This window comes from Podarcis melisellensis (genome assembly GCF_964234715.1).
Source record: "Podarcis melisellensis genome assembly, chromosome: 5".
Lineage (NCBI taxonomy): Eukaryota > Metazoa > Chordata > Lepidosauria > Squamata > Lacertidae > Podarcis > Podarcis melisellensis.
Genome location: NC_138537.1, coordinates 7,579,415 through 7,603,751, shown reverse-complemented (window position 1 = coordinate 7,603,751; position 24,337 = coordinate 7,579,415). Strand labels below are relative to the sequence as shown.

The window sequence follows — 24,337 nt, the reverse complement described above, 5'->3', positions numbered from 1 at the left end:
AACCCCAAACAACTATTCACGAAGCAGTCATCTGCCCACGTGCAATGGCTTTCTCAAGTGTACACACCTCAGCTGAACCCATACCTTCCAACATTTCTCTGATGAAAATAGGGACATTCTATCATTATCACCATCAACATCACCATCATCATTTTACTATTTATACTCCATTCATCTGACTGGGTTTCTCGAGTCACTCAAACAGCTTCCAATATACATGAAAACATAATAAAACATCAAACATTTAAAAGCTTCCCTATACATGGCTGCCTTCAGATGCCTCGGGGGTCATATAACTCCATACCTTCCGACATTTATCCAATGAAAATAGGGACATCATAAGGAAAACAGGAACATTCTGGGATCAAATCAGAAACCGGGATGGCTTCTGTAAATCCGGGACTGTCCCTGGAAAATAGGGGGATCTTTGAACAGTGAAATGAGTGTAGCTTATGATTCAAACCAGTTGGAAGCTGGTTTGAGTGGGAAAAGCATCAAACAGCGTTTCTCAAGAAACTACGAGCCAGTTCTGCATTGTGGGGAATGCGGATTCTACAGCCAGGAGTATTGGGAGCGCACTGGTCCCAGAGTGCATGGTCAAGTGCACACAGACTGAAACAGACTTTGTGTCAGTGGGAAGGGAAGAGATGGAGAGAGAGAGAGAGAGAGAGAGAGAGAGAGAGAGAGAGAGAGAGAGAGAGAGAGAGAGAGAGAGGTGCAGAAAAGGAGGAAGGAAGGATGTGTGAATCTAGCCAGGATTTCCTTCCAAGAAGAGACTGCATCCGGCAGCGTGAGTCTCCCTTCCATGAAAGGGACACTGCGTTCCTAACAGGCGAGCCATTAATTTCCGAGCGTGCTGCCATCATGCCAGGGGGTGGGGGGTGCCAGCAGCTTCCGCAGAAATAGCACAGATTCTCTCCCTCCCACTTTGAGGCATTAAACACAAATCAAAGAATGTGTGTCAAAGTTTTTTTAACCGGAGACTCAGCATCAATCGAGAGCGGGGGCAGCAATCACCGGTCCCGGGGCTGCCGTCAGCACTGGCAAGGGACAGGAGGCAAAGATTTCTGATGAACAATGAGAAGGACAGTCCGGAGGGCCGGGTCCTGCTGAAACTGCAGCAGTGCGAAAAAACAGGGGTGTCAATGTGACCTTTCTCCGCCAGAAATAGATGAGACACAAAATGGGGAGAGTACCCTGAGCTAGCAAAGGGGAGTGAAAACGCTTGCCCTGCCCAGAGTCCAGAAAGGAGCATAAGGCAGGAAGAGAGGAAGCTGCCTTATATTGAGTCAGATCATTTGTACATCCAGTTCAGTACTATCTACACCATGGGCAGGCAAACTAAGGCTTGGGGGCCGGATCCGGCCCAATCGCCTTCTAAATCCAGCCTGTGGACGGTCCGGGAATCAGTGTTTTTTTACATAAGTAGAATGTGTCCTTTTATTTAAAATGCATCTCTGGGTTATTTGTGGGGCATAGGAATTCATTCATTCCCCCCCCCAAATACAGTCTGGCCCCCCCACAAGGTCTGAGGGACAGTGTACCGGCCCCCTGCTGAAAAAGTTTGCTGACCCCTGACTACACTGAGCAGCAGCTTCTCTCCAGGGCTCCAGGCAGGACACATTGCCAATTCTACCTGGAAATGATAGAGATTGCATTTCAATGGTGCAGATTAATAATAATAATAAAAGACTTGTGCTGCAGTCTATTAACTTCTGATTGGCCAGGGCTGCAACCCCTGGCATGCTCAACCCCTTTTGAATGCAGGGAGACTAACTTCCCAGTAACACAGCAGAAGGCCGCATTGTTGTTTTTTTAAAAAAAAACAACCAACCCTACCCTGGTTAATGAGGCAGCAGATTAAAATGAGTACTTATGGGCACGTATAGGAAAATGCAGAAGGCAAAAAGCATCTTTAAAGAGTCATGCCTCATTCTCTTACATCCAGAAAGGATGTGCTCCTGCTAAGACAACACATATCACACACAACATTTAAAAAAAAGGTATGCTTTCTGCTTCAGAACTATTGTTTTTACTTGTACACACATTTATTCAAATGTGCCTGGGGAATCAATCAGCTGAAACTCTTGCAACAAACCAAGATTTCTTTAGTAGTATGAAAGCCTGGTAGCCCCAGCAAAGACCTCCAGCTTCAAGCCTCGAAAATGGGTTCAATTAAAGAAACACTGAATCCCCTTGAAACTATGTCCTGTCCTCTCTGTGACCCAGTCCATAAGTTATAGGAGTAGTGTGGGAGTTGTGTCCTCCTGACTCATGGAGCTCCAGCAAAGGCTGGCAAGAACTCCCTGAGTGGGTGGCAGAATGATCTGGTTCCTTCCTACTCTTGTATTGCCCTGTTGGCCACATCATTTGGCTGACCCACACCGTTCCTCTGCACCCACAGCATTGGAGCTGCTGGAGAGCAGACCACAGGCAACTGGTGGCAGGCTATCCCATTCCAAGAGGAATGCATCCATCAGGCCTGAGAGAGCACCAAACAGGAAGGGAAGGGAATTAAAAGGTTCTTCACATTGAAAGGACAGGGTGGGTGATTTGCCCTTCCTCCATCCTGTCCCCTGGAAAGCCTTGCTTAACCCCAGGTTAGTGATGCTGGGGACCTTATGACATCCCAGCTCCTTCCAAGCCTGGATTGTGTGGGGAACTCCCACGCTGTGATTCCTTCCCATACCAGCTGCATCCCTTCCAGCATCTAAGAGCACACTAGCATAGAAAGGATCTATGCCAACATAGTTCCCTCCAGTTGTTGCTGGTCTCCAACTCCCATCAGCCCCAGCCAGCAGGCCAACAGGGTGATGGGAGCTGAAGTCCAACAGCATTTGCAGGGCATCACTTTGGCCATCCCCAATCTGCATCCTGGGCCCTTCCCATATGGCCTGGTGCCTGATAGTACCTTTATGGAATAACCATGCTGGTTGTGGCTGATGGAACCTGTGGTCCAAAATCATCTAGTCCAACCCCCTGCAACACAGGAATCTTTTGCCCAACGTGGGGCTCAAACCCCCAACCTTGAGATCTCATGCTCTACCAACTGAACTAGAGGGCACCAGGTCACTATAATGAACAGCTTCCCATCAGCACAAAGGCATGGGAAGAGGCCAGACCCACTCTTGAGCAAAACGGTTGGGTTTCAGCTAAACAGATTCAGGGACAAAAGCTATGTCTGAAGACCCTCATGCTGATACTCTTGGCAGGCTGGGGAAATGAGAGACTGAGCAGAAAGTCTTGGCAAAAGGAGAGAAAGTCAGCAGAACTGGTCCCTCTGTTTCACAGGAGATGCTAAAAAAAATCAATGGGGAAACAGGAATGTGCCTTTTCCTGTACCCTCTGTGGAAAGGAAAGGTTACACAGGATGTTTACTCTGTGCAAAGGGGAGACTGTATATTGCTCCAGCGTGGGATTTTGCTGCATGTTTGCAGAGGGTTTTCTTTCTGGTGCCATCACACCAAGGACTCCTCTTGCCAGGGAAGAGACAGAAAAACACACCCACCCACTGACCAATGAAGTCAATAATTTATCACAAGATGCAACAAGTGAAGCTGAAATAAAGGAGGAGAACTTCAACACACACAATGCCCATAAAAAACAAAACGGTGCCCTGTGCCACTGATTGCTAAGGAACAGGATTCCTAACACCTCTGCAGCGACACACTGCTGTGAGCGAAAGTGAAAAGGACTCTGAAGTGGCAGAATGGGCTGTTATGACTCCCCCACAACTAAGGGGTTGAGCAACTTCCCCACAATTGTAGGCTTCAGCAGCACGCAAGGGGGAATTAAAGGGGCTGCCAGTGAGGCCTTTGCAGAGTGGCTTTTAATACGGCACCTGCAAAGGGGCGGGTTTTGCTGGTCTCCCAAAGCAGTAGGAGTCAAAGGATACACAAAGGGTAGGAAAGCCCCACTGGGCAGAAAGGGAATGGTCTGCTGTGTGCTCCTCATACCCCTCCCTCATCCCTTCTTTCTCAGTCTCTCTGCTCCACACAAGTTCTTGCCCTATGTCTCCATTCCATCACGGATCGGCTTCTGCTAAAACCTAGGCGATTTGCCTCGCTGTCTGTTGTGGGTGGAACTCATATAGTTAAGGACGTAATGAGTTATGTCATTAACCTCAGTGCATTTGAAGGGAAGGGAAACCATGTAATTATTTATGAAACGTTTGTGGGATTAAAAAAGTCAGCTAATAATGTTTTGCATTCCTGACCTCGGGCAGACCTGTGATTTGCTGCAATTTCCGCTCCTGTTTCCAACTGAATTCTCCAACGTTCCTAGTTACTGATTTTTCTGAATTCTTCCTAAATATTTGCAGGTCACTTCCAGATCACCTGTTTATTGAGGTGACATTGATCGTCTGGCTACTTATTGAGCATTCATTCTGATTTGTTTCCTGGGAGGTTGGACAACACTGGAATAAGCAGGTGTCATCCCACAGTTGTCAGTGCATCTTCCCTGCACTTTAACTTATCACAAAAAGTCAAATTTTGTTTGTTGCACAAGAGTTCCAAAGCGACCTGAATTTGCCAGTAATCGACTCCTGTCCAAAAACAGAGGCAGTGCCCACCAAACACAGGTTTTTGTACTACGTGACACTAAGTTGTATGAGCAAACAACAAGATCTCCATCTAAAGAATGACCAGTTGACTCTTAGATGACTGGCATGTGTGTCTCACGGAACTCCCTACCTGCCTGGGTTAGTGTTGAACTATGAATGCCCTGCCTCCCCTGTCTGAAAGTGAGGGAAAGAAGGAAAACAAACGGTGTGTTTTAAGCCAGCTGGCAAGAAGCAGCCTTATGGGGGCTGCGAGAGTGTGCTGCTGCTCTTGGGGATTGCTGTTGCTTGTCCACCTGTACGTTCTGCACAAACTGGAAAACTAGCTTATCGAATGGTGGGGGAAATTGGCTTGGCTCCCCCTGAGACATTTTCACTGTCCTTTCTCCAAAGAAGGGGTACGTTGAGGAAGCGATAACTTTGGCAGCCAGATGAAGCGTATCAAGAGAGATGGGTTACAAACCGAAGATCCTTGGTTCGTTCCCTGACATTTTGAAACAGGATTGAGAAAGACTCCTGCCTGCATCTGTAGAGGGCTGCTGCCAGTCAGAGCAGAGAATACTAGGCTAGATGGATACCTGACCTGGTATAAGGTTGCTGCTTCCTATTGCAAGGGAGAATGGAGCTGAGTGGTAGATATATGCTTCACATGCAGAAGGTCTCCGGTTCAATCCTTGGTATCGCCTGTCCAAGAGGATATCAGGAAGTAGACCCCCATGGTCTGATTCAGGATGATGGCATTAGCTTCATAAGTCAACAGCCTCCATTCACCACTCAAATTAGCTTTTCTATAAAGCTCAATGTTGGCCAGGACCCTAAGGAAATCACCAGCTCACAACAAGAAGCCGAAATTCATCACGAGAGAACTGGTAATGGGTTTTTTTGTTCAATTCTTTTTTCCTAAATAAAAATCCAAGGGGGAAAACAATGTTTCTTTTCTTTCTTTAAAGAAACAAATAATTCCACCCACAGCAAAATGCCAATAGCTTCTGGGCTGTGAAATGTGCGCAGGAGGTTCTCCCTCATATCCACCCACCTTTCTGGTGAGCTTAGCATGGTTTCTACATCCCATCCATCTGCCTTGAAGCTCCTACACTAAAATACTCACACTACAGATGGGCTAGGCAGATGGACCCACAGGCTACGTGGATCCTCCTCCTCCGCTCCCTCTTTTGGCAGTTCAAGGCCCTGGTCAAAAACAATGAAGAAGCTAGTTTGTTTTCCAAAACAATTAAGCAAGTTTCTAAGTCTCATGGTGGCAATGATACGTAAATTCAAACATGGTGTGGCCAGCATTGTTGGTGCTTTTTGCTGCATTGGACCATTTCACTGGATATCTTCATTCCAGTTTGAGGTGCTAGTGGTGACTGCTTCATTTTCTCACGGTCTGGGATTCCATTTTCCCAGCACGTCTAAACAAAGGATTCTGGAAATATTGTGAGGAAAGATTCTGGTTTGGGATGTGCCAAGCATTTCTTATGCTTCAACCTTACGGTGGAAATCCAGTTGCATTTACTATAGCAAGAGGGCTAGGAGACATCATATAATCCTATGTTTACTCCCAATTAAGTCCCACTGAGTTCAGTGATTCTCACTCCTGGATGGCACCTTGGTTACAGAATACTTCCCCTCTTAGGTCAGCCTGGTATCAAGGAAGCATTTTTACATCAAGGCCAGCGCTGGTTATTTCTTATTTTGAGGGTGTTATTTTGTAATTATTGCATTAAATACGTTTCATGCCCTTCCCCAAGATGAAGTGGCATAGGGCATGTGATAAATATTTTTAGATAAATAAATAAAGTGTGCAAATGCATTTACCAGGAAGCAGGCCCCATTGAACTTAGTAGATTTTACTTTTGTTGAAACATGCATAGGATTACATTGTGAGTTGAGAAATCAAGAAGTCCCCATTTCAAATCTCGCCTTTGCCTTCCACTCAATAGGTTGCCTTTGTCAACCTCCTCCTCACTTCTGCTTCAGTCACTACTGCATCCTGTCTGATCCATAACATGGGGATAATAATACCAGCTACCTTGTGCAGTGAAAGCTGGACCATAACGAAGGCTGATCGCCGAAGAATTGGTGCTTTTGAATTATGGTGCTGGAGGAGACTCTTGAGAGTCCCATGGACTGCAAGAAGATCAAACCGATCCATTCTGAAGGAAATCAGCCCTGAGTGCTCACTGGAAGGACAGATCCTGAAGCTGAGGCTCCAATACTTTGGCCACCTCGTGAGAAGAGATGACTCCCTGGAAAAGATCCTGATGTTGGGAAAGATGGAGGGCACAAGGAGAAGGGGATGATAGAAGACGAGATGGTTGGAGAGTGTTCTCAAAGCTACCAGCATGAGTTTGACCAAACTGCGGGAGGCAGTGGAAGACAGGAGTGCCTGGCGTGCTCTGGTCCAGGGGGTCACGAAGAGTTGGACACGACTAAACAACTAAACAACAACCTTGTGCAGATGACTGGGCTAATGTTTGCCAAGTGCTTTCAATATTCTATGGCACTATTTAAATTCTGAGTATTATCGTGGAAGGTGTATAGGTCTGTCTAGCCCTAAGTGATTTTGCTTGAAAGTAAGTCCCCTTGAAACCAGCAGTACTTATTCTCAAATTAACATTGTTAGGATCGGGGTTGGGTGAGCAAAGCCTACTCTTGTTTAGGGAACATTGAGTTTTATTAAGGGCACATGTGCACAACTTTCCATGTGATAATTATACCAGCATAACAGTCGTAGCTGCTCTCAAAGAATCCTGGGACCTGTAACTGTTGCTTGGGAATTGCCGACTTATAGACTGCAGCTTCCAGGATTCCAGAGAGAGGGAATGAGTATTAAAAACCAATTTGGGACAATAGTCCTTTGCTCATTTACTAGAGACTAAGTCACACAGAAGCCAACAGGACTTACTGCCAAAAAAGCATGCTTAGAATTACACTATATGTATTCACAGTGTATATACTGTATGCCCATACAAGGGCATTCAAGAAAAGATTGAACTGGCAGGTCTAGGGGCTGACACCTGGGATAAGGTGAACTGGACTTTTTGTAAACCCTAGGATGTAGAATCTTCCAATGCTTGGTCCTAACAGCTGTTTTCAATGCCAGAGCTCAGTTGAACATGAACTGATAGTGGTCAAGATTGTCCCTTGTGAAGTACTGATCTTGGGTCAACCACTTTCTCTCAGCCTATATGTTATATTCTCCAGAGGATAAAAATGCCATATATACTGCCCTGAGCCCATAGTGGAAGAGTAAGATACGGTCACTGACTGGTTGGAGGCAGAGGAATGGGAGGAGGGACCAGCTGGGAATACCCCAAGAGAAGAAGGCTCAGAACTCGGGAAGTGGTGGTGAGATTATGATAAGTGGTCCAAGGGAGAAAAGGGAGAAGACTGGGGAGGGAGGTGTCAGAAGCTGAACAGGTAACAGGGCTGAGTGAGAGAGGGGAGTCTCTGTTAGAGAGCAGTCCAGAATCAGAAACAGAAGCTGAAGCAGGAGAGAAGGGAGGCCAAGAGGCAGAGATGAGCCCAGCTGGTGAAGAGGCACGTGTGTTTCCCTCTCCTGCTACAAGCCCCCTTTCCCCCAGTCTCCCAGAACCAGAAGAGGCATGAAAGGGGCAAGGGAGAAGTTAGCTTTGTGCAGGCATAGTCTCAGGTTGCTTGGAGAAAACCCTGGAGAGGAGGGGATTTAGGCAGCTGTGGGGAGGCGGGGACCTTCAGTCTCAGCAACTGCTTCATGGGGACAAGACCTGCCAGAGATTAGTTGCCATGCTTATTAGGCCTGGCACTGCTGCACAGATCCTGTGTTTGCTAATAAAGAGTTTTATTACACTTTGCCCAGTGTAATTTACTGCTGGCTCACTCCTGTCAGATACACATGTGATTAAATAATAGTGTGGGGGTTGCGGGGGGGACGGACTTGCAGACTGAACAGAACTACTTCCACCGCACCAGCATATTAAAGACTGGCCACAGTAAGGGAGCCCAGGAGGTGTTAAATTTAAGCATAATGAGATATATAGGTAGGATCCCTCTCTTCGAAGGTTGCATGTGTGTTGGCTGAGAACACAGAGATGTAGGGAACTTGCTGTTGAATGTGGTATCCAGAAGGAGGAGGAGGATTTGGGCATTACAGCAAATGGGGGACTGTCTCACCACCTGCCTCCAAACAACCTCTACCTGCCTGCCTTCTTACTTACAAACCTAGTTGTCAGCTTTCCCCTTCTCCTTAGCCTCAGTCTTGCCCTTGTAGAACTCAGCAGGAAGGAGGATGGGGGAGAAACTAAAACTAGTGATGCCTCTGCCTGTCACCTACTGTTGGCCTCCCTGCACTTTGCCCCACCAGTCCCAAGGGCCAACCACTGCTGAGTGGGGAGCCATCAATATTAAAAAGCATAGTGCTGCCAAACAGAGGGTCTTTCTGGAGCCTTCAACCCAGGTATTAAAGGAAAAGTTCAGACAGGTGGACACATCCAAGCATATTACAGAAGCCTGGACCAGAGACAAAAGTGGCATCCTATTAGCCAAACAGGCAATGCAAGCAAATGCTAAAACTGATGGAGCAGACAAAGAAAGGCATTACGTTCCCAACAGTCAGCCAAACGCCTGATGAACAAGGCACGAAAACAACACCCTCCCTCCTGTTGCTTGTACCCAGCACCTGAGATATTCAGAGGGGAAATGCCTCAGGACATGGAACAGGCCTCTGAACATACTGCAGAGGGCATCTGGACACTGGAGTCAATGTTCACATGCCCTGAAGGGGAGGTTTCCCAAAAGATGAACAGGGTACGTGTGCTTGTTATGTCCATTGTCAGTTTCTGCTATTAATATCACCCACTTTCTCTAGCATACAAGGCACAAAACTGCCCACATATTAAGACAATCCTCAGAAGCTCTGACCTGGGTCCCCCACAGTTGAAGAGATGCGCAGGTCTTGGCTGGCACCAAATTTGATATCTGTTTGGGGCCAGGTTAAAAGGCCTTTAGAGCTGCCAGTTTTGTGTGGCACTGGCATCTTCCTCTGCTGTTTGCTTTTTTTAAATGCATTGTTGTTGTTTTTCATAGTTCTTTCTATTTTCATTATTATATGACGTTTGATCTTTCTGTAAGCTGCTCTGTGCAGAAGAGGAGGCTATGATGCACTCAAACTCATAATGCATACATGCTGTGCTAAGTTACAGGTCTTCTTTCTCCCCATTCCTGAAAACTTTCTTCCTACTGCTTCCTGGACTCTATCTAGCATCCCAGCTCTAGACACTCTCATCCAGCCTTTCCAAACTGGTGTCCTCCAGATATTTTGGAGAACAACTTTTGGGCTGGTGGCAGCTGGCGAGTGTTGTAGTAGTCTCAAAACGTCTGGAGGGCACGAGGTCAGGGAAGATAGCCGGCAGGCATCCCCTTGATTTAAAACAGAACTTTATTCCCAGGAATGAACTCAGGTCTCTGGGTTGAAGCGACCTGCTGTTCACAACTAGGTGTGTGTATGGGGGGGGGGGCATATAGCCCCTGAGAAAAGGGATTAGGAGCAAATTTCAAGCAGAAATAACGCCATATGGGATGCATTGCCCAAGGCAACAGGCTAGCCCTCTCTGCCACTACTTCCTGGGGGTCCTGCTCGCCAGATCCACACACCGCCTCCCTAAAGCATGATTCAAGAATAGGGTCCCCTTCCCCCTGGCAGTCCTTGGCTTCCTCTGCCGAGTTGTGAAACTGACCTGCTCCCTCCACGCAACTTGCACCGAGTGTCTCTGCAAAGCCAGAGGCTCCTGCTCCAGACTGTGACCCGGACTCGGCTCAGGAGCGTCGACCGAAGCCTTTGCTCGCCTCTTCCCCCATCTTTACTGCGCCCAAGCCGGAGAAGCTGAACCGGCTGCCAGGCTTCTAACACAGGAGGCCAATCCTGGGTGTGTTTCCTCCTTCTCCTTCCTGGTTCTCGGATGCGAATTGAGATTGGGGCGAGAAGGCGGCCGGGAGGGGGGGCGGTGAGGCTGAAGGTCTGCTAAGGAGAGTGGTTCCTTGGCAACAGCAAGTCTGCCCTCGCATGCTAATTGCGCCGGGCTCCGGCCGTTGCTGTCGGCGCGGGGTGCGGGGAGAGGCGGGGGGCGGCGGGGGGGGGGGAGAGAGAGAGCCGAGGAAAGGGGAGGATGTTTCCAAGCTCTGGAGGAAAAACAACCCTGAAACTGCTGGAAGGCTGCGGCGCCAAGCAACCCCCGGGAAGCCAGCGGAGCGATCATCCGCCTCGACACCTCGGCCGTGATTTCCACGCCAAAGAAGCCGAGGCGCCAGGCTCGCCCTTTCCTGAAGGCAGCATGCGAGCGGAGCCTGCCTTGCCTCAACGCACCTCCCCCCCCCACCCCGCACATGCACACACCCCTCTCTACCCCCTCCGTGGGGGGGAACAGGCTCACGCTCCCTGCTGCCCTTCTTCCAGAAAACAAACACGCTATAACGATTAAGCGATCTCTTCCGCTGCAGCCCCCGCCCCCCGCCTCACCCAATCTCTTCTCCAGGGACGATCCAGGCACCTGCATCCCCCCATACTCCGGCTGGTTCTGGCACATCGGAGGTGCAACCACACACTCCCTCCCCATTCCCCCCTGCCGCCGCCGCCGCCGCAAGGTAGAAGCAATCTTACCGATGGTGGTTTTGGAGCCAATACAGCCCATAATCGTCGGGGGCAATTTAGGATGGCAGTAAACCTTTGCTCCAGACCGCACACATTGCCACAGTACCTCATGGGCTGTGAGCTGGTAGGCGGGCGGTGGGCTGGAGAAGCGACTTCTCTCTTTTTTTCCCCCCCGTTGGCTGGTGGGGTTGATCTGGCAACACAGAGAAGATTAGGGGGAGGGAGGAAGCGCGCGCGCATACAGACACACACACACGATCTCCAGGAACCGCTCTGGCTCTCTCTGTCTCCTCCTCCTCCTCAGTTTCTGCCCCCTCGAGAAGCTGGCGTCTCAGGGACACTGGGGCTGAGCCGCTTGCACGTTCGACTACGTCACTGCTGCTGGCGGAGAATTGAGAGCGAGCGAGCGAGCTGCTAGCAGACAGGCAGCTGGCTTCAGCACCAAGAACAGCGCTCTGGCTTCAGCACCCTGGACAGCAGCAAAGCTGGCTTCTAGGCGGGCGCCGCCGATTTCAGCACCTTGGCCAGCGCCGCCAGAACTAGAACCTGGAACCAAGGGTCTGTTGAATTGCTGGGCGGGTCGAAGAAGCTAACCGATTTTGCTTAGGTGGCGGATCAATGGCTTGCTGTGCCAGGTTTGCCATCTGTAATTTGCAGGTGCTAATGCTCCTGGGTCCTGCACGTAGGTTGGGGAGACTTAAATCCCTGCTCTCACATCACCTACGCCAGCTCTCCCATCCCCACCCAAGTTTCACAAGCAAGATGGGTTCGTGATGACTGAAAAAGAAGATGCAACAGGCATGGCAACCCCTCTCTCCTGCTACTTGTCATGCACAAGCACACACACAAGGCAAGACCCCTTCTCCCAATCTTATGGCAAGTATCCTTTTCTGCTGGAAACTCTTCCGTCCGCTTCTCATGTGGCCACAGGGCTCCTTTTATAATCTTTGTTCCTAATAATATGTGATGTGGTTGCTGCTCAGCCAAAGGGCATTGTGGGCATTGTGTGGAATGGTGCAAAGCATCTGTTCTAAGGAGGCTGTTTACTATATACAGCAATGACGCCAGTTGGCAGCCTCTGGTTCAAAGACGCATCTCTCCATTCACACTAACACAGCACATGGTACCCCAAAAAGGAAAGGTGTCATGGAATGCCCAAAGCTTCAACTCATCAACATCTATTGGGGGGATGACACTTTGTAAGAAGTCATGTGTTTGAGCACCCTTGGCAAAATATTTTAAAAGTCCCGTACTAGATTTCTTAAGCCTCATGGCCTGACAGTTTTTTCTCCTTCTGAATGCTGCTGTGGGGGTGCCAAACTGTACATTCTCCTTCACCAAGCCACTGTAGTCTAGTGTCTGCCAGTTCTGCCAGCCCCTCATAAGGCTCAGGGTACATTACTTTGTAAGACAACATGTATGATGGTCATTGATACAAGGGAGATAGAACTAAAATTTCATTTCCTTCTAGCCCCATGAGGCAGGCAGTAGCTCATGAAGCCGAGCAATCATACTCAGAAAACAGAAGGGAGCTGCCCTTAAGCATCAGGCTTTGGCATTAGCATTGCAACTCCACTTCATGGAAATGTGTAGCTCAGTGATCAAATACAGCCACTGCATACAGAAGATCTCAGGTAGTGGTAGCTGGTGCTCATTGCTACTGGTGGGACAGAAAGAAGAGAGATAAGCTGTAAGTGGAGCCAGAGCCAATGATAGGCAAAGGCAGCTGTTTAAAGTTTTGTCCCCATCTTCCTCTCTGCTGAGTTCTAGAAGGGAGACACTGGGGCTAAGGAGGAGGAAGCTGACAGCCAGAGCCACCACTTTGGACTGATTGAGAACTGTAAGATGGGCAGGTGAAAGTTGGTTGATGGCAGACTGAGGTTTGTGGCCATTAGTGCCCCATTTGCTCAAATGGACCAGCCTCCACTGATCCCTTGGTCACTTCCTGACACTGCCAAGTAGGGCTGGGAAAGACTGGGAACTCTCTGGGTCCTGAAGCCACTGCCTGAGCTAGAACAATCAATGGTCTGACTCTGTACAAGTCAGCCTTCTATGCTCCTGCGGTTGAAGTGGCATCAGGAGTGGCATTCACGCATAGTACACAATGCATTGTCATGTGGAATGTATCATATTCCCAAGAAGCCAGAGTTTTCACTATTTATTTAAATAACAACTCCTTAGAACTCCCAGTTGGGTGATATTTAAAATGCAGTCAAACCAACAACTCGTGTTTTGCTAGATAGGCACATGATAGGAGCTGAAGCTCGCAGAGTTTTCCTGCAAACTTTCTAGAGAGAACTCTATGAGAGACACTCCCACTGTGCCTGCTAAATACAGGCAGCTAAAATATCTGAGACCGAAGGAGAATGCAGGCTGGGGGCTCCCACCTAATGGACCCCACCTGAGAGCCAAGAAGATTGCTGCCAAAGCCATAACATTATGTCTACGGCCAGGACCCTCAATGAATTATGGTAGCCTCTGAGGAAGACAAAATGCAACCCCACCACTGCTTGCATTCATTGTTAGTTCTTTATGAGATTTCTCTCTTGTTCATGAATAAGTCTGTGTGTATGAAACAGGTGTGAGATTGCTCAAACCCCTGTTGAGTCAAGTAGAAACAAATTGGATCAATAACATTTCTGGGATTTTTCCTTTGATGGAACAGCAGTGGAGCGTAGATCAATAAAGCATTTGGATTAATTCTTCAGTACACCTACAGTATCTTTTCAGGCTGGTGTACAAGCCACATACTAATATGGAGACAGAATTGATTGCCAATAGAACATGGAATTAGTAGAAATCATAAACTGGATGTTATTGGAAGAAACCACAATATTGGGTTTGGTTTTCACAGTGATTATAGACCAAGGGTCAGCAAACTTTAGCAGGGGGCCGGGTCCACTGTCCCTCAGATCTTGTCAGGGACCGGACTATATTTTGAAGGGGGGAAATGAACGAATTCCTATGCCCCACAAATAACCCAGAGATGCATTTTAAATAAAATGACACATTCTACTCATGTAAAAACACGCTGATTCCCAGACCGTTTGCGGGCCAGATTTAGAAGGCGATTGGGCCGGATCCGGCCCCTGGGCCTTAGTTTGCCTACCCATGTTACAGACTGTATATTTGGTGGATTCTTTGCTTATATGACTTTTTAAAATAAATATTTGTATTGTAATATGCAAGTAACAGGTTTCCCTGTTCAGACATTTTTATTGTCATACAACTGCATACTCCTTGCACCTCTGTGGTTCTGGCTTTTTGCTATATTCATAGTTAATTATGGCAATCTGGCTCATTGTCATGGATAACTAGGCCCTAACTGAAGAATTTGTGATACTTTTGTGTAGTGATGCTTAATTACAACTTTTACCCACTAGTTCTATGTCTTTCTTGTCAGGCTTTTATTAACACAGCTTGTTGTTGGTTTTGGTTTTTATTTTAACCAAATTCATAAATTGCCCTTCATTACAGAATAATCCAACATTATTTAAACCACAACATGCTGAACAAAACATAAATGCTTAAAATACTTCTAGACCTCTCTTCATGTGCAGAGACACCATGGTATTACCTGAGTAATATGCGGTAATAATGGGGTTAAGCACAATTAGCCGTATGCTAGATTATGGCTTTCCTGTTTATTTTCAATGTATTCACTCTTGCAATTAGCTGATTCCTAATAAATACATTTTATTAAAATACTGCTAGTTTTGCAAGGAAATTCAATAGGTTTTGCTCAGCTCTGGCCTAATTGTTAATTCCTGCCATGTTAGAGGTAGAACAGAGAGCATAAAAGTATATCTCTGACTCAAATGAGAATATGTCTTTCCTCATGTAGCTGGATTGTCTCTTTTCAGTCTAGGAATTTCTTGAATCAGTGACAGCTACCTTGCAGCCTAGCTCTTATAGCAAGAACAAAATCCAAATTATTGGAAAACTACAAGAATGGAATGATAAATGCATAAATACTCTCACACATTTGTCTTATTTTAATATTTGTTTGTGAGCACCAAGTCTGGATTTCATAGACTCACAGAATCATAGAGCTGGAAGGTACACGAGGGTCATCTAGTCCTACCCCCTGCAATGCAGGAATCTCAACTAAAGCATCCATGACAGAATCATATAGAATCTATGGATTTTTTCCTCTATATACAGGCGTTGCTTTCATACACAGAGGGTGGGGACAAGTGAGCTGTTGGTGTTGACCTTTAAAGCCCTAAATGGCCTTGGCCCAGTATACCTGAAGGAGCATCTCCACCCCCATCATTCTTCCTGGACACTGAGGTCCAGTGCTGAGGGGCTTCTGGAGGTTCCCTCACTGCGTGAAGCACAGAGAGCCAGGAAGAGGGCCTTCTCGATAGTGGCACCCTCCCTGTGGAACGCCCTCCCATCAGATGTCAAAGAGATAAACAACTACCTGACATTTAGAAGGCAGCTGAAGGCAGCCCTGTTTAAGGAAGTTTTTAATGTGTGACATTTCAATGTATTTTTAATCTTTGTTGGAAGCCGCCCAGAGTGGCTGGGGTACAAATAATAAATTATTATTATTATTATTATTATTATTATTATTATTATTATTATTATTATTATTAGAGTTTGGATTTGATATCCTGCTTTATCACTACCCTAAGGAGTCTCAAAGCGGCTAACATTCTCCTTTCCCTTCCTCCCCCACAACACTCTGTGAGGTGAGTGGGGCTGAGAGACTTCAGAGAAGTGTGACTGGCCCAAGGTCACCAAGCAGCTACGTGTGGAGGAGCAGGGAAGCGAACCCAGTTCACCAGATTACGAGTCCACCGCTCTTAACCACTGCACCACACTGGCAGTGGTTATTATTATTATTATTATTATTATTGGAAGATTGGTTGGCATGACTCTGTCATAGAGCAAGCGTTACAGACTAAATTAAAATAAATTGTTACATATCTATCCTGCTCCAGATTCCTGACCGGTTAGTTTCAGTAACAGTGCCAGCATCTGGCATTCTCATTCTCTGCACTCTGCACTCAAAAAGAATCCCAGCTAGCAGGGGAGCTGCTGCCTAGACTTTATCAGGCTAAATGAAGCAATAGCCTGACAGTGTAAGTCAGGTTTGCATCACTTAAGTTGTATAATTGGTGCAGGGTGTGTGAGTTAAATATATAATATTAAGATTATATTATGAGATTGCCTGTTGGGCAAAAGATGAGCCAGCAGTGAGATTCAGCAGCCAGAAGGGCTAATGCAATTCTAGGCTGCATCAACAGGAGCATAGTGTCTAGCTTTGCAAGGTGGTGAGATAGTACCACCCTATTCCGCTTTGACTGGGACTCGTCTGGAGTCCTATGTCCAGTTCTGGGCACCGCAGTCCAAGAAATGAACTGGCATACCTAGGAGAGAGCAATGAAGTTGGTGAGAAGCCTGGAGAACAAGTCCTTTGAGGAAAGCCATTTTCAAATATGTGAATGATGTCACATAGACGATGGCTCAGATTTGTTTTCTGAGGCTCCAAAGGATAGAGCCTGGACCAATGAGATCAAACTGCAAGAAAAAATATATTAGTAGTACAGTAGTAGTAGTAGTATTACCTCTAAAACTAACTATAAGATTATGGAATATAAAAGTATGAAATATCATTTTTTTAAAAGTGTAATGTTTAGGCTACAAATTGGGAAGCTTCTCCTGATCATAGAATTGTAGAGTTGGAAGGGACCACAAGGATCATCTAGTCCAACCCCCTGCAATGTAGGAATCTTTTGCTCAACGTGGGGCTCAAATGCGCAACACTGAGATCAAGAGTCTCATGCTCTGCCAACTGAGCATGCCAACAGTTTGAGCTGTTCACCTGTGGAGCAGACAAGCCCCAGAAAAATGGTAGATTTGGCAGGGGTAAGGCTAGTTCCTTGAGGTTCCTTTTGTAGATTCTGTAAAGTACAGTCTCATACTAATATTCTCCCATCCATCCCTGCTGCCCCCCATAAGCATCATTGCCAAATTCTTTCTCTGTTTGCTCACCTGGTTCACATTCATCCTGGCAGCACCAACTGTAGCTCTTAGAAGCTAAGATCAGCTATATTATGAGAATGGGTCTAATATCTCCACTCCCCCAGTAGATTAGTGCTTGGCCTCTTATGCATTAATTAGGACTAGGGAGGTCAGGGAAGTGTCAACCATATCAATTTAAGATATGTTTGCTTAGCACAAGTCTGGAATTTCTGTGCTACACTGGGCATGAACAACAAACCATGCTTGATGGTGGGTGGGGGTGGGCAGAAAGAGGAACAATTCCACCAATTCACTATCTGACTTTTAGAAGACATCTGAAGGCAGCCCTGTTTAGGGAAGTTTTTAACGACTGATGTTTTAATGTATTTTTAATGTTTTGCTGGAAACCACCCAGAGTGGCTGGGGAAACCCAGCCAGATGGACGGGGTATAACAACAACAACAACAACAACAACAACAACAACAACAACAACAACACATTTATTTATTTATTTATTTATTTATTTATTTATTTATTTATTTATACATACCCCACCCACTCTGGTTGGTTTGCCCAGCCACTTTGGGCAGCTTCCAACAAAATATTAAAATACAATTATACGTCAAACATTAAAAACTTCCCTAAACAGGACTGCCTTCAGATGTCTTCTAAAAGTCTGGTATAAATAATAAGTTGTTGTTGTGGCTGTTGTTGTTGTTGTTGTTACCAGCTTCCCAGAGTGACTGACACATACACCACAGCCAACGTCTGGCAGCTTGTGGAGCGATGCACAGCCAGCCATCGCAAGGCATTGATTGCTGGGCAGTTCAATGTCTCATCATGAGTGCAATGTCCTGGCTATTTGCTGTGGGTCATAAATTCCCAATAGCTCAGCAGGTGATCGATAAGAGGCAATTGAGTCTTTTCATGCCCCATGCAGGCCAAGGCTTGGGAAGAAGGGAAGCCTTCCGCTTGGCATCAAGATGGCACTGTGAGTGGGTGGCTGAACGTACAGTTACAGGAAGCTTGGGCAAAGACCCCTTTTCTTCTCACCCAGTTTCCCTGATCTGTGAAAGGGCAGCTATCTCAGGGCGTACAAGTGAGATGGGTGCTGCTGCTAAGGTGTACGAGGCAGAGAGTAGTTCAGTGGTGTGAAACCTGCCACCCTATGGACAGTGATGGATTAAACCCTGTGGAGGCCCCTAGACAGTCGAACAGCCAGTGTGGTGTAGTGGTTAAGAGTGGTGGACTCGTAATCTGGTGAACCGGGTTCGCGTCTCCGCTCCTCCACATGCAGCTGCTGGGTGACCTTAGGCTAGTCACACTTCTCTGAAGTATCTCAGCCTCACTCACCTCACAGAGTGTTTGTTGTGGGGGAGGAAGGGAAAGGAGAATGTTAGCCGCTTTGAGACTCCTGAAGGGGAGTGATAAAGCGGGATATCAAATCCAAACTCTTCTTCTTCTCTCTTGGGAGGGGGCCCTCGTAAATTATCTCCTAATAAGTTTTTGAAAGCTTCTTTAGTGGATGTTTCTTGTGTGCTCACTCTTGTGAGATAACATTGAACTAAGAAAGCGTGGTTGTAATTATCTTTCAAGACCAAAATCGATCTTATTTTGATCCGTTGTTGGAGTGGAGCCCCTAAATGGAGTGGGGCCCATAGGCCGGTTCCTCCTCTGGCTGTTTGGTAATCCGACACTGCCTACAGACACTGCAGACTCCAACTCCCATAAGTCCCAGCCAGGCATGGCAAATATTCAGGGATGGTGAGAGCTATTACAATCTATCAATATAGGGAGAGCTGCAGATGCCCCACCCTGTGGGGAGGAGGGAAGGGATGAAGAGAAAGTGGAATGATGAGGAAAAGAGCATTTCGGCTTGCTGGGATGCACCTGGGAGGGCTGACTATGTTTTGCCTCCACCGTTGGAGGCAGTGTGCCTCTGTATACAAGTGGCTGGGAATTGCAAGTGGGGAGAGAGGGCTTCATGTAGGTTGACCAGTGTGAGCATATACCTAAGCTGCCTTGCACCCTTGGAAAGGAGCCGTATCATCCCCCACCACCCCCTGTCCCTTGCACCCTTGTCAAATTGCTTTTACACATGGAATTGTTTTAAAAAGCCAATGCAATTCTGGGCTGCATCAATAGGAGTATAGCATCTAGATCAAGGGAAGTAATAGTGCCACTGTATTCTGCTCTGGTCAGACCTCACCTGGAGTACTGTGTCCAGTTCTGGGCACCACAGTTCAAGAAGGACACTGACAAACTGGAACGTGTCCAGAGGAGGGCAACCAAAATGGTCAAAGGCCTGGAAACGATGCCTTATGAGGAACGGCTAAGGGAGCTGGGCATGTTTAGCCTGAAGAAGAGGAGGTTCAGGAGTGATATGATAGCCATGTTCAAATATATAAAAGGATGTCACATAGAGGAGGGAGAAAGGTTGTTTTCTGCTGCTCCAGAGAAGTGGACACGGAGCAATGGATCCAAACTACAAGAAAGAAGATTCCACCTAAACCTTAGGAAGAACTTCCTGACAGTAAGAGCTGTTCGACAGTGGAATTTGCTGCCAAGGAGTGTGGTGGAGTCTCCTTCTTTGGAGGTCTTTAAGCAGAGGCTTGACAACCATATGTCAGGAGTGCTCTGATGGTGTTTCCTGCTTGGCAGGGGGTTGGACTCAATGGCCCTTGTGGTCTCTTCCAACTCTATGATTCTATGATTCTAAATCATTGACGTTTTTACTGTGAAACCACTTGGAGATATTTTATGGGGCATGACAGAATCAAACAAATATCCGGAAGAAAGGCCCTGGAATTATGTGAGGAGCTGGTGCAAAGATCCAGAACGTGGGATCTTGTGGTTAGCACAGCTTGGTTTGCATCAAGATTTGCAGCTCCATCTTCCACAGGTGCTACAACAGCCAAAATGTCTGAACGGTACAGCTTGTTACACCAGACAGCTAAAAATAGCATTGGGATCAATGGGACAATGTAGACATGACTAACGTGGTCCATTGATTTAAATATAACTTAACAAAATAACTAACTGTGTCTGGTGTGGAGCCAATGACTTGATTCATACAGTGCAACCTCCACACACTCAAACACAGTAGCTGACTCTCAGTGTGATTCACGCAATGGCGCTTATTACACTCAGAGATTCAGGAAGTTGCTGTCCAAACGAGCTACAATGCCATCCAGACACTTAGCATTTGCGTGAATGACTTTAATAAAGGGAACTGCAGACAGAGGAAGTACAATCCAGATCAGGGAGCTTTAACCATGTGCTCCCCCCCCCCCCGCACCCCGCTTTGAGCTTGATTAAGATGGGGTCATATGTGTTACTTGCTTTGTAAAAAGCTCTCTTTATAGCAAATGGGAGCCCACCCTCCCCCACAGTGGAAATAGCATGGGGGCCATGATCCTGACTGGGACTGCAGCATTTGCAGTGGGCTAAAGCCTCATGTCTGTCTACACAAGGGTTCACTAGAATCAATCATAGGATGATAGAGCTGGAAGGGACCCTTTTGTGGACCTCAGAATGCTAGCAGTCAGGGTTGGATCTACTATGAGACTAATGAAGCTTCAACTTCAGGGTCCCTAATCCTGTAGGGGCCCCCAGAAGCGACTTTAGTTCCCATTGATTAAAAATGTTGGGTCTAGTAGACCCAATTTGAGTCACATGACTCAAATTGATTACCGTAATTTGTTGTATATATTTCAACAATTCCAAAGTTTGAGGGTCAGTAGGACACATGTTGCAATGGTGTGGTGAACAACCCCGTTGTTGTTGTTGCTGCTGCTGCTGTTATTTATATACCACCCTATACCCGGAGGTCTCAGGGCAGTTCACATAAAAAGATCACAGTACATAAAATAAAAAGAAAAGCAACAACGCAATAATACCCCCCGCAAAACAGCCACATTTTAAAAGAGTATGGGATGTTGATCAGGTCAACCAAAGGCCTGGTTAAAAAGGAACGTTTTTGCCTGGCACCTAAAGGTATATAATGAAGGCGCCAGGCAACCTTCCCTGGGGAGAGCATTTCACAGATGGGGAGCCACTGCAGAGAAGGCCTGTTCTTGTGTCGCCACCCTCTGGACCTCTTGAGGAGGTGGCACATGAAGGAGGGCCTCAGAAGATGATCTCAGGGTCCAAGGAGGTTCATATGGAAAGAGGCGGTCCTTGAGGTATTGCAGTCCTGAGCTGAAGTTAACAATGATAACTCAGACTCCAAAACTGTAGGTCCGCCACTGCTAGTTGCTGAGAATAGCAGGTGTGGAGAAGACTGTTGCACTCAGGTCTGGCTTGGGAGCTTCTCCCTGGCATCTGGTAGGTGGCCAGATCCAACAGCCAGGACCTTCTTATGGCAATTCTGCAATGGAGGCTTCATTTAATCCAGTGGTTCTCAAAGGGTGTAGTATGCCACAGTCGTGTGGCAGGAGAGGACGGCAAGCATGGCAATAAGATTCAGGATCAATATTATATTTTAGGAATGATTCATGTTCTTACGTAGCTGCATTGTTTTATACTTTCTTCATAATTATTATAAAGTAGTCATGTTCTATGTTATAAATCAAGCACTGCTTGGAGTTGTTTCTTTCTGTTTTCCATTGCATTTGTTATCAATAAAAATGTGGTGTGGTGCATGCAATTTTTTATTCTTAAAGTGTGACCCAGGGGAAAAGGTTTGGGAACCATTGATTTAATCTGTGCACATCTGGATCCATTGCAGTTTGTTGCTGGCATCTTCTCTCCATACTCTCCAACCGCATGAAATTATGGTCTGGTTTGGGGCAGATACCCCATCACAGGGCTGGTACTGCCTTGCTAGATCCATCAAATCCAGCTTTCATCTTCCGCCAGCAGTAGGCAAGATGCCTCAGGAAATTATAGGCAAGCCTTGATAATAACTCTGCTGTTTGCTTCCAACAATTTCACAGATCTTGCCTCTAATCGAAGTGCTTCGTTTAGCCTATCTAGCAGTAGCCCTTTCATCCACAAATCTGTCTAATCCTTAAAAGCAGAAGGGGGGGAGAGAGGATGTGCTAATGAGTTCCACAGGTTAATTATGCATTGGGTGAACTTTTGATTCCTCTTGATGATGCAATTTTCTGACATGACTGCCCCAGCCAAGGTACTGTCCCGAAGGGAGATCATTCTCCTTCATCCATCTCCTCTCATCCTCACCCTTCTCCAGATGAAATGAGTGACTTGAGGCTTTGAAGACGCTTCATCCCACATTTGGCAGTAGCCGCCAACTCCAGCCCTCGTCTGGGCACTGATGACAGGGGTGATGCGTTCGTGACAAAAATGTCACATGATGAAAGACAATGACAAATGCGTCCGGTCAGAGGAGGTCCAGGAGGGAATGCTGGCAGACGCCAGTAATGAAGTCGATGAAGGACAGAGGCAGGCAGGGTGTGCTCCGGTTCTCCCCCCTCGCTCCCAGCTCTGCATGCCCAACCAGCAGGACAACGTGACCCAGGAAAATTGGCTCTTTGGATGATCAAAATATATGCCTCCCAGTGACATTAAAAGCAAAGCATGCAAGGCTAGTTGTGATGTCTGGTGTGTGTTCCATATTAAACATCTCTCCCTTGTGCTGTAGAAGAAGATGCACATGAGCCTTCAGCAAACTGGTCCTCTCCAGATGTTTCGGACTACAACTACCATCTGAAACATCTGGAGGGCACCAGCTTGGCGGAGACTTCTGTAGATGATGTGTGTGAAGAAGAGATGCGGCAATGCAGAGCAAGCTGAACCAGAGCAAGGCCTATCCAGCTCAGCATTCTGTCTCCAGCAGTGGTCAGTCAGCCTGGTCTATGTGAGCTCCAGGTTTTGGAGGGTCACTAGGCAAGGCAACCTTCACTGGAGGCCCTAGCCCTTATTAGTGGGGTAGGGGAGCTGAAAATAATGCCAATATATTTCACATCTGGCAACCAATGCACCCTTTTGGTTTCAGATAGTACACACATAGACAAATCTAAAAAGCCCAGGGCACAATTTTTCACTGCCCTCTAGTAAATATGGTGACTCATTTACTAGAAGTAATGCATTTAGCATCAACTCTGGAAGTGTATAATAAATTATGACCGAGCTAAGCCTCCTAGAAAATTGATTGCCAGATGTTATTCCCCACCCACCCCCAGCTCTCCTACCCCACTCTATTGACTCAACTGCCTCAATTCCATCATCACCAGCTCCTCCTCCTCCACCTGCTGCTGCTCTTCATTGCTGCCAGTCGCTTGCTTGACAGTTGTCTACTGGCAATGGCTCTCCAAGGTTTCAGACTCAGGGGTCTTTCCCAGCCCACCTGGAGATGCAGAGGATTGGACCTGGACAGAGGCGGATTTAGGGGAGCTCAACCAGTTGCAGTGGTTGTGGAGCTTTGGGGGCACCACAACTCTTATGTAGGATGGAAGGCAAGTGGCAGTGGGTACCAAATTCTGGTGTTGCACAGGGCACCTCTGAAATTGAGCCACTGACCTGGGACCTTTTGCATGCCACAGTCTTCCTTTCCCTTTCTCTTTTTGACCTCGGGAGTCCTACCTTCCCCCTCTCCCCTGCTTAAGAAAGTCAGAAGCCCCCAGTTATTGGATGAGGCCAGTGGCCCACCTAGTCCAGCATGCTGTTCTCACAGTGGCCAACCAGATGCTTTTGTGACCAGTTGTGGCTGCTTCAGTCTGTCTGCAAACTGAGGCCTCTTCTCCCCAGGAAGAGCCAATCATGGGATCAGCAGCGGCTCCATCACGAGGCCGACTCCCTGCCATTAATTCATTAACTGTGTGTGCACCCCCCCCCTCCGCTTGCCCTTGGGGGAGCAAGTGGCTTCCAAGCCAAGCTCCAGCTTTTGTTCACTGCACACAAACAGCTGCCCCTTCAAATGTACTTTTCCTCCAGGGGGAGGCCATTACTCAGCCTTGATGAAATGAATTCAAACAAGGAAAACACCTTTGTAAATCCTTTGCAGGGCTTCACCTGCCTCTGAAGCATTGCCTCGGAGGAGAAAACTTAGCAATACCCACTTAGCGGTGGAGGGCCTTTAATTGGATGGGTCTTTTGAATTGACAGGCACCTTAGAACAATTCCCTCTTATGCAATAAGGCTGGAGGGAATGCAGGTCCTTGCTTTTGAATAGCAGAGCAAATGAACTCAGATGCAATGGAGCTTTTAATGCA

The 24,337-nt window shown here is 47.0% G+C and overlaps 1 protein-coding gene and 1 long non-coding RNA gene across 4 annotated transcripts in view; one reads left to right on the top strand and one right to left on the bottom strand.

The window, feature by feature from the left end:
* FAM131A (family with sequence similarity 131 member A) overlaps positions 1–11,519 on the bottom strand; it is a 58,922-nt gene extending 47,403 nt beyond the window's left edge. Inside the window, exon 1 of one of the 3 annotated variants that reach the window (XM_081911325.1) lies at positions 11,199–11,519. In XM_081911325.1, the coding sequence (XP_081767451.1) occupies positions 11,199–11,229 (31 nt within the window). In that variant the 5' untranslated portion in view covers positions 11,230–11,519. Of the gene's footprint in view, positions 1–10,278; positions 10,623–11,198 lie in introns of those variants that run through there. The other 2 variants (XM_081911328.1, XM_081911327.1) reach the window with 2 other exon arrangements.
* LOC309370053 overlaps positions 1–24,337 on the top strand; it is a 394,628-nt gene that overhangs the window by 358,675 nt on the left and 11,616 nt on the right. The gene's annotated exons all lie outside the window — the stretch shown is intronic.